The sequence below is a fragment of the Eriocheir sinensis genome, chromosome 28, assembly GCF_024679095.1.
Source record: "Eriocheir sinensis breed Jianghai 21 chromosome 28, ASM2467909v1, whole genome shotgun sequence".
Classification (NCBI taxonomy): Eukaryota; Metazoa; Arthropoda; class Malacostraca; order Decapoda; family Varunidae; genus Eriocheir; species Eriocheir sinensis.
The window spans coordinates 10,859,961-10,878,658 of record NC_066536.1 but is presented as its reverse complement, the minus strand read 5'-3'; the positions used below and the strand labels follow the sequence as shown (position 1 = coordinate 10,878,658).

Genomic DNA, 18,698 nt, shown 5'->3' with positions numbered 1-18,698 from the left:
TTTTTTTTCTTCACCATTTTTTTGGTTTTCCCTTCTCTTATTAGTTTCCTCCTTACTTTTCACTCTTTTTCATTCCGTTCTCATCTTTCCTTTGCCATACCTCCTCTTCTCATTCCTTCCCCTCACATTTTTTGTATTGGTTTTCCTCTCCCTTTCATTCGCTTTGATTTATTTCTTCCTTCCATTTTTTGCTTCCCTTTTCTTCCCTTCTCCTCACTTCTATTCTGTTTCTTTTATCTATTCTTCTCTCCTGTTCATTATCCTCAATTTCCATGCTCTACACCTCACTTCTCTCCGGCTAATTTGTTTTCTTTCCAAACATTCCCATCCTTCACTTTCAGTTCGGTATTTCTCTTCTCCTTATTTACTCTTCCTATTTCATACCTTCCTTTCCCTTACCTTAGCTTCCCTTTCCTTACCTTTCTATTCTTATCCTTTCCTTTCCTTCCTTTAACTTTCCTCTCCTTCCTTTCCTTCCCTTCCCTTACCTTGCCTTGTCTATTTTTTACTCTTCCTATTTCATTCCTTCTTTCCCCTTACCTTAGCTTCCTTTTCCTTACCTTTCGATTCTTATCCTTTCCTTTCCTTCCTTTAACTTTCCTCTCCTTCCTTTCCTTCCCTTCCCTTACCTTGCCTTGCCTTTTTTTTTACTCTTCCTATTTCATTCCTTCCTTTCCCTTACCTTAGCTTCCCTTTCCTTACCTTTCTATTCTTATCCTTTCCTTTCCTTCCCTTAACTTTCCTCTCCTTCCTTTCCCTTCCCTTCCCATCCTTTACCTTCCCTTGCCTTCGCTTATCTGCCTTTCCCCTGCTCGTCGGGTGCCTTTGATGATCCGACAAAATAGGAAAATCGAAAACTTCCAAGGGTCGACGAGGCGCTTGACGGCAGACACAAAGACGGTTAATTAATAGGTGAATCCCGTGTCCTTGGCGAAAAAAGTGAGATTACTACGCGTGTGTGTGTGTGTGTGTGTGTGTGTGTGTGTGTGTGTGTGTGTGTGTGTGTGTGTGGATGTGTGCGTGTGCGTGTGCTTGTGTGTAACGAAGAACAGAAAGAAGGAAGGTAGGATCGTAATATTTGGTACCGTCCTAGAAATCTTGAATCGTATTTTACGCGTGATTTCGACATGCACTTGATATTGTCTGGGGAAAGCATGTCAGACACGTGCCGCAACGGGCTAACACCACCATCCCTCCTATTAAAACTATTCCCTGCAGAGTAGACATGAAAAACATTGATCGGTATCGTAGGAAAACAACACGACAGAGAACTTGGATCGGCATGGAAAAGAAAAATTGTATACCTGCCCTTCATCTCCCATAGGCTGAGTGATTGGGGGATCAGACGAACGAGGAACAGAAATAGAGTGAAAGGCGTGAAGACTACACAAGCTTTTCGGTTCGTGGAAAGAAAAAGGATGGAGGAGGGCTGAGTCTCAAGGTCAAGGTCAAGTGTCGCGGAAAGTCCAGAGAACCTGACTTGTTTTCTTCCTATCCTTGGAAATTAGACCAGCTTGGCGAAAATACTCCGGGCACACGTAGGCAGGCGTCGTGTGGGTGTGTGGGTGTATAGTGTGGAGAGAGAGAGAGAGAGAGAGAGAGAGATTCCGATAGATAAATAGACCAACAGGCAGGTAGGCATTCAGACAGACGAACAGACAGACAAATATTTACATGAAAAGGTTGAGAAGCATACACACAAAGACACAATTCAAAACAGAAACAAAGAGACCCACCAAAAAACAGACAAAGTAAGGCTTAATTAAACGCTCTTACGTTGACGGATGTAGACCAGGAAACAAAAGGAACACAGACTGAGGAAGAAAAGCGAGAGGAAGGTTTGATAGACTAGCCAGCTGTCATAATTTATCCAACCCTTTCGCTTTTAACTCAAGCATTCCGATTTCGCTCACGTGTGTGTGTGTGTGTGTGTGTGTGTGTGTGTGTGTGTGTGTGTGTGTGTGTGTGTGTGTGTGTGTGTGTGTGTGTGTGTGTGCGTGTTACCTGGTATTTACCTGATTGGACTATTCTTGGTGGAATGGACGTGACGGGGCGGGATGGTGAAGGGCAGAGTGAGAGGAGTGTGGCAGGGTGTCGTCAGCAGAGGCAGGTGCAAACAAACTTTCTTTCACACTCTATCTCTTTTTCTTTCTTTCTCTCTCGCTGTCCATCTATCTATCCCTATATCTATCTATCTCTCCTCATGTTAACTACTATAACACCCAAACCTTTATACTAATCATTCTGAAAAATCTAATTCCACCAGATGCATTCGTAAGCGTATAGGCCTTCCCTCTTTCCCCTTTAGTGAGCCTGAAATAGGACACCCAAACGGACCGTATTTTGTGAGTAACGATAGCCATCTAGGAGCAGCCCGATTCTCCCCCTCAAAACCGAAACATGTGAGTGCCGGAATACTTGGGGAAATTGTCTGCCCTTTGCGAGAGAGCCGAAAGTGGAAACGGAAACCTTGCTTTATCTCGGCTTGATATGTTTGTACGTCTAGATTCTCTCTTTCTCAATTTTCTTCCCTTCTCCCCCTTTCTATCTTTCTGTCTATATCTCTAACGCACGCACATCCACGCATTCCTCCCTCCCTCCCACACATACAGAAACCGACACTGAAAAAGGTAGAACAATTAAACATTTCGGGGAGTCGCGCACCAGAGTCCAATCAAGTCAAACACGTCTCACTTAGTCGCTCAAAGAAAGGTCAACACGCCGTCCAGGTATGCGAAGCCATGTGTTCTCTGCTACATTCGATCTCGCCCTACATTCCTAATGTTATTGGAACCAAGATTAGACTTCGGGGTTCGGACAAGCTATGGGATCAGAGACGGTTAAGTGGCCATTACGCTGCGACGAGTTTCCAGCCGCGGAGGTGATCAGAGTGAAGAGGGGAAGAGTTTTAGTTCCAATAAAAAAAAATGGGTTTGATAGGAATAGAGAATTGAAGAAAATGGGAATGAAGAAAACGGGTAATATTTTGTGGAATAAAAGAAATGTAATGTAAAGTCATCTTCTCAGAATACCACTCTTAGCCAGTCCACTCGAGCAAAGAGGCCTCGGTCCGCACGCTGGATGTTTTAAAAGTCCACGATAAAGTTGGACAAATGTGATGCTATCCTTCCTATCAGCCGGAAGATCGATACTCTTGGGAAGAAAATCGAGGAAAAAGCGTACGAGGGAGGAAGAGGAGAGGAAAGTGGAAGAGGAAAGAGAGAGGATAAAAGAATGAGAAGCAGGAACAGGAGGAGGAGGAGGAGGAGTTGGAAAGGATGAAGAAGCTTATGGAAACGTATGAACTAGGAAAAATATGAACAGGGAGAGGTGGAAACGGTGAAAGTTATGAAGAAGATTAGGAGGATATGAACTTTGCAAAAAAAAAAAAAGAGAGATGAAAATGCAAGGGATACGTGCTTCATAATATAATGTGTACACTGAGAAAGAAAAAAAAAATGTTCTTTGTAACGCTTAGAGCACAAAAACATGTCCCTCATAGCTAAACAATCCACTCACACCTTCCATTTACCTGCCCTGCTTTCTAATACTCCCGAAACCCCCTCCCTTTCACCCCCATCCCCAGCAATACCCCCACACACGCCCACTCCCACCTCTCGTAACCCTTCTTCCCAATAGCACCAACACTCCACCCACACTCCACCCACACCCACATCCCCGCTAAAAGGCCAATCATCCTCCCTTCCAAACACCTCCCACACTTGCCGCGTCCATATCTCCGCCACCCACTCCATCATCGCCCTCCCTCCTCTTGCTGTACCTAACCACCTACACCCTGGCAACTTCAACACACCGCACCTTTTACACCCCGCTTACGGTCGCCCACGCCTCTTATACTACGGAATGCTTCCTTACCTCCACGCTGTATAGTTTGCATCCCATCTTTAATCCCCAAACACACGCGCTGCCACTCCCCTTCCTCCAGTACTCCCGCCTAACGCCTATCACCCCGCCCCTCACACCCCACCCACACCCATCCATTCCACTTATAAAATTACGCACCACACCTTTTAAACTCCACCTCCGGCAAACACACACACACACACACACACACACACACACACACACACACACACACACACACACACACACACACACACTTGCCGCGCACTCCACTTACCCGCCTGAATTTTTTAAAGTTTAAGGTCACCAAACACGCGTGTTGCATCAAGGAAGAAAATAAACACGGAAAAGAAGGTAGAGTTTGCTCCCTCAGCCATTATTAGTCTTTGTGTGTGTGTGTGTGTGTGTGTGTGTGTGTGTGTGTGTGTGTGTGTGTGTGTGAGAGAGAGAGAGAGAGAGAGAGAGAGAGAGATATGCCACTGGACTGTAATTTCACTTGCCATGGAGTTTGAGAAGAAAGTTGGGAAATTAAATATTCTTCTACGTGTTCACGGCCACCGTAATCATGCCAATGTGTGTGACAGACAGATAAACAGACAGGGACAGTCACAAATAGACAGGCGCAAAGAAAAAACAGACACGGATAGACAAGACAAACAAATAAAGGCAGATAAAGAGGTTCAGATAGACATACAAACAAACACACAGAAATAGGCTGAGAGGCACACAAGCACACAAACAGAGTGGCCGATAGAGAACTGTTTAGAAAGACAAGCAGACACAAACAGGGAGTCACAAAGCCATGTAAGGTAGAAAGACACACACAAAGGAAGACAGAAACAGACAGACATATCAGAAGTAAATAAATGGCTTGATTGGCAAAGGAAGGATACAAAGCAAAAGGAAAAGCATGAAAGACAGAGCAATTAACGTTTGAATGGAGGCAAATAGACGGGGAGAGAGAGAGAGAGAGAGAGAGATTCTGGAAACGTTATAATACTCCATAAGGTAATAGAAAAAATAAATAAAAAGAAATACAAATGAATAAACTTTCAGGAAAGTGAAAAAAGTTAGTGTGAGAAAAGACTGAACAAGATTTGGAAATTAGGGATTAAAAGGGGAGGGAAAATGGATTAGAGCAAAATTAGAAAGAGAGAGAGAGAGAGAGAGAGAGAGAGAGAGAGAGAGAAAAGAGAACACAGGTGACTTTTTAGTGCCATCCTCCCTACTTCCCTGCCGTTCCCACATTCCGCTCTGTGATAAAAATGAGTCCGGTGCAGGCGCTCGTCCTTCATTAGCCACACACGCAAGGGAAATTAGCAGGAAGCACCGGAGCACGAAGAGGAAAAAAGTGTTTTGTTGTGTGTAGGGTCACCTGACGCCGAAATGTGTATACAGGTGCGTGTGTACCTGGACAAGATCCAATCACTAAATTAGACCCAGTGAAGCTTGCCGCCCAGTGTCAACAGCACGGTGGCCTCAGGCGGGGCGGGGCGCTGCGGGGCGGGGAACGGCGGGGCGGGTCGCGGGTAAGTGGATTGTGTATTCACAGAGTGTGTAGAGTGTAGAGGGAGTATAGGGAGAGGGAGAGGAGTGTCAGGAAAATAGTTTGTCCCTCCACCACCATATCCACCTCAAAGGGCGTCTCCTTCATCGGGGTCAGCTGATTTTTTGGGTGCGTGTGTGTCATTTACCTATACGGTCGGATCACGTCCTGGACTCGCGATTGTCAGCCACTACCCACTCTGAAAGGTGATGAGGCATAGCGACGGATGTATGGATGCAGTTAAGACCTTCACATCACAGCCACACACACACCCTTCTTTCCTCCCGTCCTTCTTTCCTTCCTTCCTTCCTTCCTTCCTTCCTTCCTTCCTTCCTTCCTTTCTTCGTTCCTTCCTCCCTTCCTTCCTTCCTTCCTTCTTTCCTTTCTTCCTTCCTTCCTTCCTTCCTTCCTTCCTTCCTTTCTTCCTTCCTTCCTTTCTTCCTTTCTGCCTGCCTTCCTTCCTTCCCTCCCTCCATTTCCTTCCTTCCTTCCTTCCTTCCTTCTTTCCTTTCTTTCTTCGTACCTCCCTTCCTTCCTTCCTTCCTTCCTTCCTTACTTACTTACTTACTTACTTACTTACTTATTTCCCCTGCTGGCTGTGTTGACAATTCTTACTCAGCTTTACAAATAAAAAGCTGCTTTCATTTTTTATATTCGTTCTATTTTTATATCTTTTTATGGGTCTGAGACCATCCTTTACCTTCCCGTCCCCCTTCCTCCCCTTCCCGAGGGGATAAATAAACTGTGAAAAGGATCTGCACCCGGGATGTGTCTGTGTGTGCCTTTGTTTGTTTGTTTTTGTATATGTTTGAGAGACAGACGGAGAGCAACTGATACACACACACACACACACAAAGGAAGACAGATAGACAGACAGACAGACTGGCAAACAGGTAGACAGGCAAACAGACAGGCAGACAGACTATCTTTAAAAGTGCTAAATATTAAGTTCTTGAGGTGAATGGACCAAGACGTTGACTCCTCGAATTGGGGTTCATCTTGCATCTATGGATAAAGGAGGATAGAGCGCTTCATCTTGGGATTTGCATACAAACACCGCCTCAATACCACGTTTCTGTTTATACTTGTCTTGCTGCGTTCACCTTACGTGAGGACTGAGCCGCCACTGATGAATAACACATGGGCCCTGATCCTCTATCTTAGGCGGCCTGTATCGTGTGGTGTGTGAGAAACCTGTAAGCTGCTTTAGTGTTAATTATGTTGGGCAGTCGAGGACCTTCTAATTATCACGTAGTCCCTGTTTTTTGGCAATAAAGATTTAATTTAGGTGAGTATTAAGTTTTATATATATATATATATATATATATATATATATATATATATATATATATATATATATATATATATATATATATATATATATATATATATATATATGAGCCACTGTTTTTATATAAGATGCTGTTTTTTTATATGAGCCGCTGTTTTTTTTTATGTGAGCCGGTGTTTTTTTTTTATATATATTTTTTATGTTTCGTGTATAAACTATTTTTTTAAATGTCAGGAACAGGTAACAACGTCAATTTGTTTTGACCTTTGAATTTTAAGTATCGTTTGTGTTAATTAGGTGTTGCGATGGTTTTGATTTTTCACCATTAAAAGAGTGCTCACATGATATTTCTTGTTACTGTGTTCAAGGATGATGCAGCGTGTATCCCAAGTCACAGTCACAGACACACACACACACACACACACATACACACACACACACACACACACACAGACGCACACACACACACACACACACACACACACACACACACTCTCTCTCTCTCTCTCTCTCTCTCTCTCTCTCTCTCTCTCTCTCTCTCTCTCTCTCTCTCTCTCTCTCTCTCTCTCTCTCTCTCTCTCTCTCTCTCTCTCTCTCTCCCCACTACTGTCGTCCTTACTTGGGGGGTTATAAAGTTATTGGAATGTAAAGCCATAAATATTTCCTTCAAAAGTTGCAGTGTTACATTAAAAAGGTCACTCACCCTCACGTAATAATCCCGCGGAACACCCCACATTATCGCAGCTGTGTACTCTGGCCGCTGCGCTCTCGTGTAACAGGGTATTTCTCCTTTAATAATAGGCCCGGAACTTTCCCTTGCAGCACAGTTCCAGCGTTATTTAGTACTAGAGTTGTAATATTTTCGTGTAATAGCGTCGTAGCAATCTCCTCTAACATGGTGGCACAATCTCCGTCACAAGAGTCTCAGAGCTTACAGGTATGATTAATTTTGTTCACAATGGTTTGAAATTAGAAGTGGTTCTCTTCTTGTTTCTACTGTTAGGTCGTAGCATTGTATCGTAACTGGACTTATTTCCGAGACGTTCCATTAGCCGGTAAACTCGGTGGATTCTTTTTTTTTTTATCATCATCATCTTCGAAAAGCTTTATTCCTGTTACCGGTTGCGTATGGGTAGTGAACATTGTTTTATCTCGACGTGGGTGCGGCCGAATGTAATACCTTGTCTTCCACTGGGCGGGTCGTGTGAAGTAAACATTGGTGGTGGGACGGAGTAGTGGTGGTTATGGGGGTTCAAGTGGCGCTGGTGAACGGTGGCTGTAGTGACAGTGATCATAGGGGACTTGGTGGGTGGTAATGGGACTGAGGATAATGGGTAGTCTAGGTGGTGGGGAATCTAGTGTATAGTAATGGATAGTAGAGGGGGGGGTGGGGATATGGGTGGCAGTAATGGTGCTGTGGCCAATGAATAGTAGAAGTGGTGATGGTGATGGTGTTCAGGAAGGTGATGGTGGCGGGTCGTGATGGTGGAGGCGATGATAAGCGATAGGCGGTGCCGTGACCTTATCTCTAACATTAATTCGGGGAACATGCTGTGGATTTTTTAAAATAATATCTCGATATCACGCAACGTTGAGACTACACTATACTCTGATATATTCCAAACCTGCCTACCGGGTAAGATTGCCCTGCCAGCTCATATTCGTATATCTGGCATTGGATTCATGGAATGTAAGAGAAACATAGCACCGTCAGCATATCCAAAACCAAACGGTCACGGCTTGCTGCCCTCCGTGGCATTATATATGCTAGCGAAATATGCGATGCATAATACTAAACCAACAATGTAGTACGGTTTAGCAGACAGAACAACCGGGTTATGGATATGAGCACACTAGAACATAACCCATTTTAATTTAACTCGAAAAGGCGCTTGCGCGCACAATTACACAAAAAACACGTGCGCGCGCACACACACACACACACACACACACACACACACACACACACACACACACACACACACACACACACACACACAGATCCTTGCAGTTAACAGGAGTACACTGACCAAATACTGACAAACTTTGACCAAAAAGGCAAATTAATGCTGACCCACTTAGTTCAGAAGCAACACAGCTGAACGAGTACCACTACTACACAAGTTAGCGAATACGGACACGACACCACACAACAGTGACAGGGAAATCACAAAACAACACAAGATTTATAGTTTCAACACAACATTGTCGGTAATAACACAACCATAAACGATTACAAATAGTTAATACCACCACATCACAAGAGAAAGAGGGCTGACTCAAAACAAACCACCTACCCACACAGTAAGTAGTCTAACGTAACACAAACTTGCTTTCCCACAGCTGCTCGGGGTCATTGGCATCGAGGAGGATGAACACACTGACGTTGGTATGAGGCTGACAAATGGCACTGCCACGCAAGACTTACAAGGTTGAGGCTCGTGATGAGGGGCGATGAGGGAGGATGGGAGGGATGAAGTGTGATTAGAAGAATGGGGAGAATCTATGAAGAGGAGGAGGGGAAACAGGAGTTGTGAGAGGGAGAAGGAAGGGAGATGAGAGGGAAAGGAAGAACAAAAAACGAGGCATTGAGAGGAGAGGAGGAGGGAATGAGAGGAGAAAATGGAAGGTACGATGGACAGAGAGGATAGTGTATAGGAATAGACGAGAGAGGACTAGAATAGGGCTGATAAGAGGGATAAAGCCGGTGGGGAAGGATGATAAGTGAGACAGGAAGGAGCGCTTTGAGTGATGAAAAGGAGGAGGGAAGGGGGAGAGGGATGAGAGAGACGGGGAGGAAGGAAGTGGGAGGGTAACAAAAAAGACGGCAGATGAGTAGGATTGATGAGAAGGAAAGGGAGCAGAAAAAGAGTAATAGAAGGGAAAGTAACAAAGAAAGGCGAGGAGCAAAAGAGACTTGATGAGAAGGAAGAACACGGGATGAAGAGTGATGAGAGGGGCTTCTGAGGGCGGGTAGGCAAATAAGGAACATTGGGGGATGGGAGTTGCAAGGGGGAGGCGGCTCTCTGCGGCGGACGGGACTGACCATAACAACCAGGCGCGATGAAGGACCATTGTGAGAACGCATCAATCAGCCGCCCGCCGGACACGCGCTCGTTTACGTTATATTCGTACTCAGGATCTCCACATAAAGGCCGTCTGATGCTTGATTGTCCAGAATATCGGGTTTTGAGAGGCGTTTTCTTCCGTCCATTACTGTTATTAAGGAGTGACTTTTGTCTCTTTCTTAAGCGACTTTGACCTTTTTCTAATTTCTATGGTATGGCAGCAGATTTGTTTACTTGAGTCACCGTTTGGATACAGAGTTTATTGCTTTGATTTTTTCACGGAGAAGCTTCACAGTTACTTCCGTGCAAAGGTTTATACAGTTTTTTTTCAATAGCAAATACATATTTTATTGAATTTTAGTATTTTATTCAGACTCACTGACGTAGCTGTACTCAACTTTAATTACTTTTACAGGAAGAACGTTTGTGGAGCTTCTTTTGTTTTATTTTTTCGATTTTGCCCCCGAGCTGCTTCCTTTACTGGGGGGGAGATAGATAGATAGATAGAGAGAGAGAGAATGAATCACTGGCAACACGAAAACAATAACAAACACCATAATTTCACTTTAGCATTCTGAGCAGCCTCCATGTGTGCGTGCGTGTGTGTGTGTGTGTGTGTGTGTGTGTGTGTGTGTGTGTGTGTGTATTATAATGTGTGGGCGCCTCTGTGCAATAGTTAAGCTACAACACATGTGCCCTGTTGTTTCCTCGCAGCTGGTTCCTGGTGTCCTTGGCGGTGGCGGACCTGCTGCTGCTGCTGCTGTGCGTGCCGCTGGAGACGCTGCAGTACTTCCTGTGGACGCCCAACTACACGCTGCCGGTTTGCAAGCTGTCCTCCTACTTCGAGCTGCTCTCCGCCGTGGCCTCCGTGCTCAACCTCACCGCCGTCAGCCTGGAGAGGTTAGTTGTGATTGTTAATGGGGTTGGGGGATGTCAGGGTGTTCAGACGATATGCCCAACCTCACCGCCGTCAGTTTAAGAAAGGTTAGTGAGGGTTGTTGATGCTAGATTTGTTATGGTGGATAGTGCTCATACTTTGGGTTCAACCTTATCCTTGTTAGCTTCGATTAGCTGGCGGGGTGACGTGCACTCCCTTTCGGCTCAAAGTCAGTTCTTCTTTGTAGTTTAAATACGTTAGTGGTGGAGCAGGCCGTGGTTTATAGGGTTTCAGGGTGTACGGTTTGATCTTCATTACATTCGCCCGTACAAGGAGGTTTCAGAGAGAGAGAGGTAAGTGGTTGCAACAGTTGTGGTAACGTTGTTGTTGTTGATGGTGGTAACGGTAATGGTGGTGGTGGTGGGGAGGATGGTGGAAGAGATGAAGGTCAGGGTAATGATCCTGGTGATATGGTGGTAGTGGTGGGGAGGATGGTGATGGAGGTGAAGGTCAGGGTAATAATAATGCTGGTGATAGTGAAAAGTGTCATTGTAATGCAGAGCCGAGTGGATGTGATTATGATAGTGGACTGCTTTGTTGTGCAGATGATAATGATAGTTCCGAACAATGTGGGGGTGGTGGTGGTGATGGTAGTGGTGGCGGTGGTGGTGGTGGAAGATATGATCATTTTGATGTTCATGGTACCCTCGTTGGACACGTATCAGTGGCATCCTTCTCCTCTCTTATCTCTTCTTTCATCTCCTCTCTCTCTTCTTTATTTTTTCATGTCTCGTCTCATTTGGTCTCCACGCCTATCCTATCTATCCTCTCTTTCCTCTCTTCACCTCTTCTCTCCTCTCCTGTCTTATCGTCTCCTCTTCTCTCCTATCTTCCCCTCTTCTCTTCTCTCATCTTGTTTTTATCTCATTTAGTGTCTACGCCTATACTTTCCTTTTTTCTCCTCCTGTTTCATCTCCTCTCTCCTCGTCTCCCATTCTCTATTGTCTTATTTCACATAGAATCCACGCACGCCAATTCCTCTCATATTTCTCTTCTCACCTCTCATTTTTTCTATATTTTCCCTGTCCTTTCCTATCTGATCTCTCCTCCTCTCTCTCCTCTCATCTCCTCTCCTCTCCACTCTTCCACCTGGTCTTGTCTTATCTAGTCTTCTCCCCTATCCTCCTCTTTACAGCCTTTACAGCCGGACGTAAAAATGACAAAACCGAGGCATGGGAATGGAAAGTCGTGTTCTCGGAGGCTCAGCAACGTTCCATCGCGTTGATCAGGGTGATTTGAGGCCTTTGAAGAGCCGCTGGTGACGTACATGAGTGACTAGAAGCATAAAGGAGAGACTGGCCCACAAATTAAATGGCTGAGTGAGTGATTGACTAAATGACTGGCTGACTGATTCCCCCACTATCATGTCAAAGAATGGAGGACACTCGTTACTCTTTTTTTTTTATTCCTCCTCCTCCTCCTCCTCCTCCTTCTACTACTTCACCTCCTCCTCCTTCTCTTCGTCGTTATCCTGCCTGTCATTCTCCTTAAGTAACACTCGTTTAGGGATCTTCGCAACATGAAAATTTAACTCGTGTTTTGGGAACGTTCGCCCTTTGAGATAGATCAGATGTTCAACTTTTATAGAGAAAAAAGGAATAATTCGCTTTTCTTAATGTGTCCTCTTTGTTCCCTTTTTTTTTCTCTTCCATTTTTATCCTCTCCTCTTCTCTCTCTTTCCTTTTCATATGTAAGTGATAAGCGAATCTCTCTCTCTCTCTCTCTCTCTCTCTCTCTCTCTCTCTCTCTCTCTCTCTCTCTCTCTCTCTCTCTCTCTCTCTCTCTCTCTCTCTCTCTCTCTCTCTCTCTCTCTCTCTCTCTCTCTCTCTCTCTCTCTCTCTCTCTCTCTCTCTCTCTCTCTCACACATCCATTAAGATCATGAAATTTCCGCTTTACTGCCCATCCTCGTTCCCCTTTATGGTTTTATTCATTCCTCTATTGCTCTTCCTTTTTATGCACGTTCTCCACCTCACTTCTGCGCTTCACTCTCACTCCCTCTTTCCTCTCCTTCCCATTCTCTCTCTGTCTCTTTTTCCCTCCGTCCGTCTTTTCCGCCTCCATCGCCTTTTTACGAAGAAAGTGTAGCGGAAACGGTTGGTAACTTGATATAGCCCATTCCTTCTTTTTGAAATGTGCAAATAATAATAAAAGTTAGCCATTTCCCAGTAATGTCTATCTTCTCTCGTTCATTTTTTTCCCCTCTTCCTGGTAAATAATGTTGTTTTTTTGCTTTATAGTTTAGCTCGCATCGTTCTTTCTTCTTAATCACTTCGCCTTTTCTTCTTTGCTTCTCTATTATTTTCATCTCTTCGCTTCTTCACAGCGCTTATCTTTTCGACTTTTATATTAATTTTTCCTTTATTTATCTTTCTCATTTCCCTCTCTTACACTTTTCATTCCTGCTTTTTTAATCTACTATATATATATATATATATATATATATATATATATATATATATATATATATATATATATATATATATATATATATATATATATATATATATATCTCTCTCTCTCTCTCTCTCTCTCTCTCTCTCTCTCTCTCTCTCTCTCTCTCTCTCTCTCTCTCTCTCTCTCTCTCTCTTATTTTCATGGGTTTTTTTCCTCCATTATACACGTGTCTGTTTATGGAGGCAGCAAGTTATATTTAGATGGCCGTTCTATTGTCGAGTGCAAACAAAGTCTTCCTGAAACGCCCCGTAAATTGGCTCAGTTACCTAATCGCTTGTTATGATGAAGGTCCTTGTTAGTTTTAGGCGTAAACTTCTCTGATCCATATTCCTAGACAAACAAACCATCTCCTTCCTTCTTTTTAATACCCGAGCAAGGACAATGAAGATAACGATAGTGAACTGCGCAGATGGATGTTTACCTTCAATTAATTATAACTAGTTTGTTTTGACTTCCCGTAATCTCTTATAATTCTCTTTCTTTTGACAAACACTCCAGCACATATAACCTTTAATACTTGAGCGGTGTATTCGTAGGTTCAGAACGCTTATATGCCTCAGTGTTGGCTTGTTTTGCTCTTGTTTGGCATAAGCTCTTTGAATACACGTCTCTGTCGAAGAATAACATTTTACACACTGATTACCTGAACAGTGTGATAGAGGCTGAAGACGTACGTAGGTAGGCGTGTTCCTCGGTTCATCTTCAATTAAATGTTTTCTTACGCGTGCACGTGGGCTATACTATTTTTTTCATTTTGTACTCTTATCCAGTGTTTCTCACCCTGCAGGTACATCACGTTCGTTTACCAGAGAACATAAACACGTCAGCATGACCTCTTTTTTTTTTCTGTCTTCATATGCCAACTTATTCTCATGTTTCCTGTGTCATCACTCGCATACTTTTACCTGTACATGTATAATTACCTGTCACCCCTCCGCTTCCCCCCTCTACAGGTACCTGGTGATCGTATACCCCATGAGGTCCCGCTCCTTCTGTACCTTGAGCAACTGTCGCCGGGCCATCCTGGGCGTGTGGTGCATCTCCCTCGTGCTCTCCGTGCCCGCCGGCTACACGCAGGTGAGGGGGTGTTGATAGACAGAGAGAGAGAGAGAGAGAGAATACCAAGGAAGAGATCTGCATAGACACAGACATATATACCTGCTATTATAGAAACACACACACGCACACACACACACACACACACACACACACACACACACACACACACACACACACACACACACACACACACACACACACACACACACACACACACACACACACACACACACATTTTATGAAAGTTAGGTTATGAGGCTTCCTGCTCAGAGTTACAGTATCATTACCGCCTATTTATCAGTGACCCTCTGTCACTTATTCGTTGGTGCGTCATTAGCAGGAATCTTTCTGTTATGTTTGTAATGCTTTTACCTTTATCGATTCTACCTCCGTGATGCGTCTCAATACAAGCCTTTTAAGAGTCTGCTACTTTAGTGCTCCAAATATAAAAGATATAAATCATTCCTTGGTAAATAGGACGAGAGGCTAATGGCGTTATAAGTCAAAGTTTATGGAACCCATAAAGTGCTTACCTCGTACACAGCTGAGAGTGGAGCTTCTGGCCTTACCTGTTAAAAGCATTGGAAAATTATGTCCCAGTTTTTCATTTTTTTTCCACGTAAATTGGACACTTTACCCGTTGTCCCCCTTCGCCAGCCACACTGCCCGTCGCTCAGTCCATGAAGTAAGGCGCCTCGTAATGCATGGGACTAGAGTTAGGCCGAGGACGTGTCCTTCCCTCAGTCGGGCCCAGAAAAAGGTCACGGAGCCTCAGAAGTGGGCCCTGCTCCTCTCCCTTTTTTCCCACAACCTCCTCTCTCCCATCTCCCCATCCACCCATAACTTTCACCCCTTTCACTTTGCCTTCTCAAGCCTCAGTAAAGCTGAACATCCGGTGTTTGTGTGTGTGTGTGTGTGTGTGTGTGTGTGTGTGTGTGTGTGTGTGTGTGTGTGTGTGTGTGTGTGTGTGTGTGTGTGTGTGTATGTGTGTGTGTGTGTGTGTGTGTAATCATAATGAAAAATATGACACCAATTCTCCGATATTTTTTTCTTAGAAAGAGCGAAGTGTATAGTGCTGTACTGTTGAGCTCTGCATTACGGTAATGGTGTAAACAGACACTGCAGCACGTATAAACAATTTAGCGTTGAGGCTGTCAGCTGAACTTTACGTGTAAACTGGTGTGTTGCTTATGTTTGCATAACATGAACACTGTATTCAGCTTTCTCGTTTAAACAATATTATGTTTACTGCATTCATCAACAGAATAACAGCAGTCTAAACAAACACTGGAATTCTTGCCTTTCCTTTTTACATGGCCGTGCACGCTGCTCGCGGGGCGGGGAGGCAGGGTTGGAAGTCTCGTGTTGTTCCTGGTCACGGCGTTTTGTTGTTCTTCGTGCATAGCTTTCCTCACCGGTCGGTGCCGCTCCCCTTCCATGAAGTGGGACGCAGTAAAGGCATATTAATATCAAATATATTCTTCGTTTGCTCCGCGTAACTATACCTTCCAAGCAATCTATATGCCCACACGACAAGAGGCCGTGGAAGACCATCGTGCATTATTTTATCCAACAAATTTGTTTTGGGGTGAGATGTGATATATTTAATGAATGTGTGTGCGTATGTGTGTGGTTTGCCTTCTCTTTATTAATGATCCTTTCTATTTTTTTAGATTTTTCCAACATTTCTTAACCTACTTTGTGTACATACATTTTAAGTGGTGCTTGTATACCCGTAAACGTGTATTTATAGTCCATCCCCCACTCTATGATCTCATTTTGGCCTTAATTAATGTCCCACAAACTAACGCTGCAAAAGTTAGCTCAGCAATATAATATCCTCAGAAGCTCCTCCCGCTGATCCATCCTTCCCACCCAACCCTTCCATTACATTAAGCCTTGCCTCCTCTATACCTGCCTCCTCCTCGCCTCTCCTCACTTCGCCTCACCTTTCACCGACCCTCACCTTCCTTATACCTGCCGCACATTCTTTACACTCTCATCTTGCCTCACTTTTTTCCCTGCTTTTCATTTTTTTCACCTTGCCTAACTTTTTAAACATCTTTCTACCTGTTTCACCTCCTCTTACTTCTCAATTTTCGCCCAGTCTTCCTTACCTTACCTCACTTCCACTCGTACCCCTTCACCTTCATCCCTTCTGTCTCACCTGTGTACCTGCTTTCTCCTCTCTGCCTGATTCTGCATGATGCTCCCGCTCACGTCCAGTCTGAAGCTTTTTTACACAACATAACTACCAACTCTCACTTGTCCTTACGCCTTCAACTGTTCGGCCTCGATCTCTACTTCTTCGTCACTCTGTTTTCCCATCTCCAGTTTCACTTCCTTGTCTTTGATTTCTTTATCCTCCTCTCTTTTTCACCCTCTTTTCTTCTAGCTTTCTTGCCTCCTGATCTTCCGTCCTTTTCTTTTTTTTTTTCGTCTTCTTCCTCTTCGTCTCTTTGTTCTCCTTTCATTAATCTCACTTCTTTGTTCTCTACCTCTTCCTCTGTTGGTTCTTCCTTATTTACCTCTTCCTCATCCTCTACATCGTTATCCTGTTATATTTTTTTTGTCTTTCTTAACATTCTCTTCATAGTTATCTTCCTCTATTAACTCTTCCTCTTCCTGATCTTTCCCATTGTATTCCTTCATTAATCTTATTTGTTATCCTCCTCATTCTCTACCTTTTTGTCCTCCCCCGCTATTGATTTCGCCTGACATCCTTTTTCCGTTCCCTGATTGCCCCTGTTATTAATCTGCCTCCGACCTCACCTGTATGGATGCCTTCCCCCAACATTGATTATCCCATGCCCATCAAGGGATATTCGCGTCCCTCCGTTTCCTTATATCCCGCTTCTTTCCTTTGTCCTCCTATCCATCCTCCTAATGTGCTCCTTCCTTCCCCACCACACCCGCCTGCAAGTCCTAGTGTCTCTCTTCCTTGCCTTTGCCTTCCTTATCTGTGTCCTATTTTTCGTCTTTGTAGTTATCCTCTTCCTCCTCTTCCTCCTTCTCCTCTTCCTCCGCCTACGCTTTCGAAAATATATATGCAGATTACCTTGGAGATGAGCCAGCAAAGAAAAGAGCCGCCGCCGTACCGCTATGGCCATGATCCCCGATAATGATCTTGATGATTTTTGTTGATGCTCTCCTTTTGAGGTTCATAAATATAGGAACTTTCATCACTTTCACAAGATTACTGCCCATAACACCAAACGCCATAAAAAGATAGTGATGATATTCTACTTTATAGGACTGCTCTTGGACTTCGTCTCTTCTATCTTTTCTACTGTGGCTTTCAATACTCTATTATGTCAAAAAGGAAATGGTTTGAGGTCTCTCTCTCTCTCTCTCTCTCTCTCTCTCTCTCTCTCTCTCTCTCTCTCTCGCTCTCTCTCTCTCTCTCTCTCTCTCTCTCTCTCTCTCTCTCTCTCTCTCTCTCTCTCTCTCTCTCTCTCTCTCTCTCTCTCTCTCTCTCTCTCACACCTGAAGCCGTTTAATGACCGGATTTCGTTTAGCTCCTGTAAGCTTTACTCCCAGTGCCAAGTGCCGCGGTAAACCTTCTCCTGCGGCTATTTCCACAAAACTCCCACGGCCGCTCAGAGACGTGGAAAGAAAGGATTGACCGAGTCTCCTCCCGCTGCAGACCGTCTTAATGGAGACAGGAATGGAATCTAGAAAAATGAAAGGACACGGAGAGGGGAAAAAAAGTAGTCACAATTTTGTTTACATCAAGGGAGGCAGCTCAAGAGGAACCATATAACAGGAACAAAATGGCTCGCCAGACGTTCCTCCTACAAAAGAAAGAAAGAGGCCAGAAGAGAGATCATAAATGGAGCTAATGTCACTGAAAGCTTGTTTGTAATGTGAATTCAAAAGTAGAAATGGATAATAGGCTTTAAAGGATATGGGTATGGAATAGATTAATACAGAAAAGCCTCTAGGAGTGAAATAATAATGTCCCTTTAAGCATTTGCTCCACCCAAAGCAGGTCTCTCTAATCCTCGAGTCATAAGCTGTGTAATGACATACGAATTTGTACATAATCTTTGTTCATTCTCCTTTCCTTTTACACATACTCACACTCTTCCCCTCTCTCCTCAACTTTAGCTTAATTGTCCTCTTCCTCTTTTTTAGATCATTAATTTCTCCCCTCGCAACCTTTTTCTTTTTTATTTTTCTTCTTTATTTCTATATCTTAATTAAAATTAATTGAAAACGGTAACGTATTCTTAACATCATTAATAACAGTTTACCTTCTTTACATATTTTTACCCATGCGGGCTATCACCGTGCAAAACTCTACGGTGCTGTCTTGTCATATTTTACTTTCTCCGATATGAGTGCATTGCCGCTCCTTTTTATTTGTTGGTAACTTTAACATATAAAATCTGACAAAAAGAAGACCACAGTTTTATACAGTTACACATTGATATTATTAGATGCAAATATTCCGCCCTACATGGTATAAATTTAAG

General features: G+C 43.8%; 1 protein-coding gene across 2 annotated transcripts in view; it reads left to right on the top strand.

The window, feature by feature from the left end:
* LOC127004500 (cholecystokinin receptor type A-like) overlaps positions 1-18,698 on the top strand; it is a 56,489-nt gene that overhangs the window by 16,935 nt on the left and 20,856 nt on the right. For both annotated transcript variants that reach the window (XM_050872279.1, XM_050872278.1), the window contains exons 3-4: positions 10,484-10,669; positions 14,115-14,238. In XM_050872279.1, the coding sequence (XP_050728236.1) occupies positions 10,484-10,669; positions 14,115-14,238 (310 nt within the window). The remainder of the gene's footprint in view (positions 1-10,483; positions 10,670-14,114; positions 14,239-18,698) is intronic.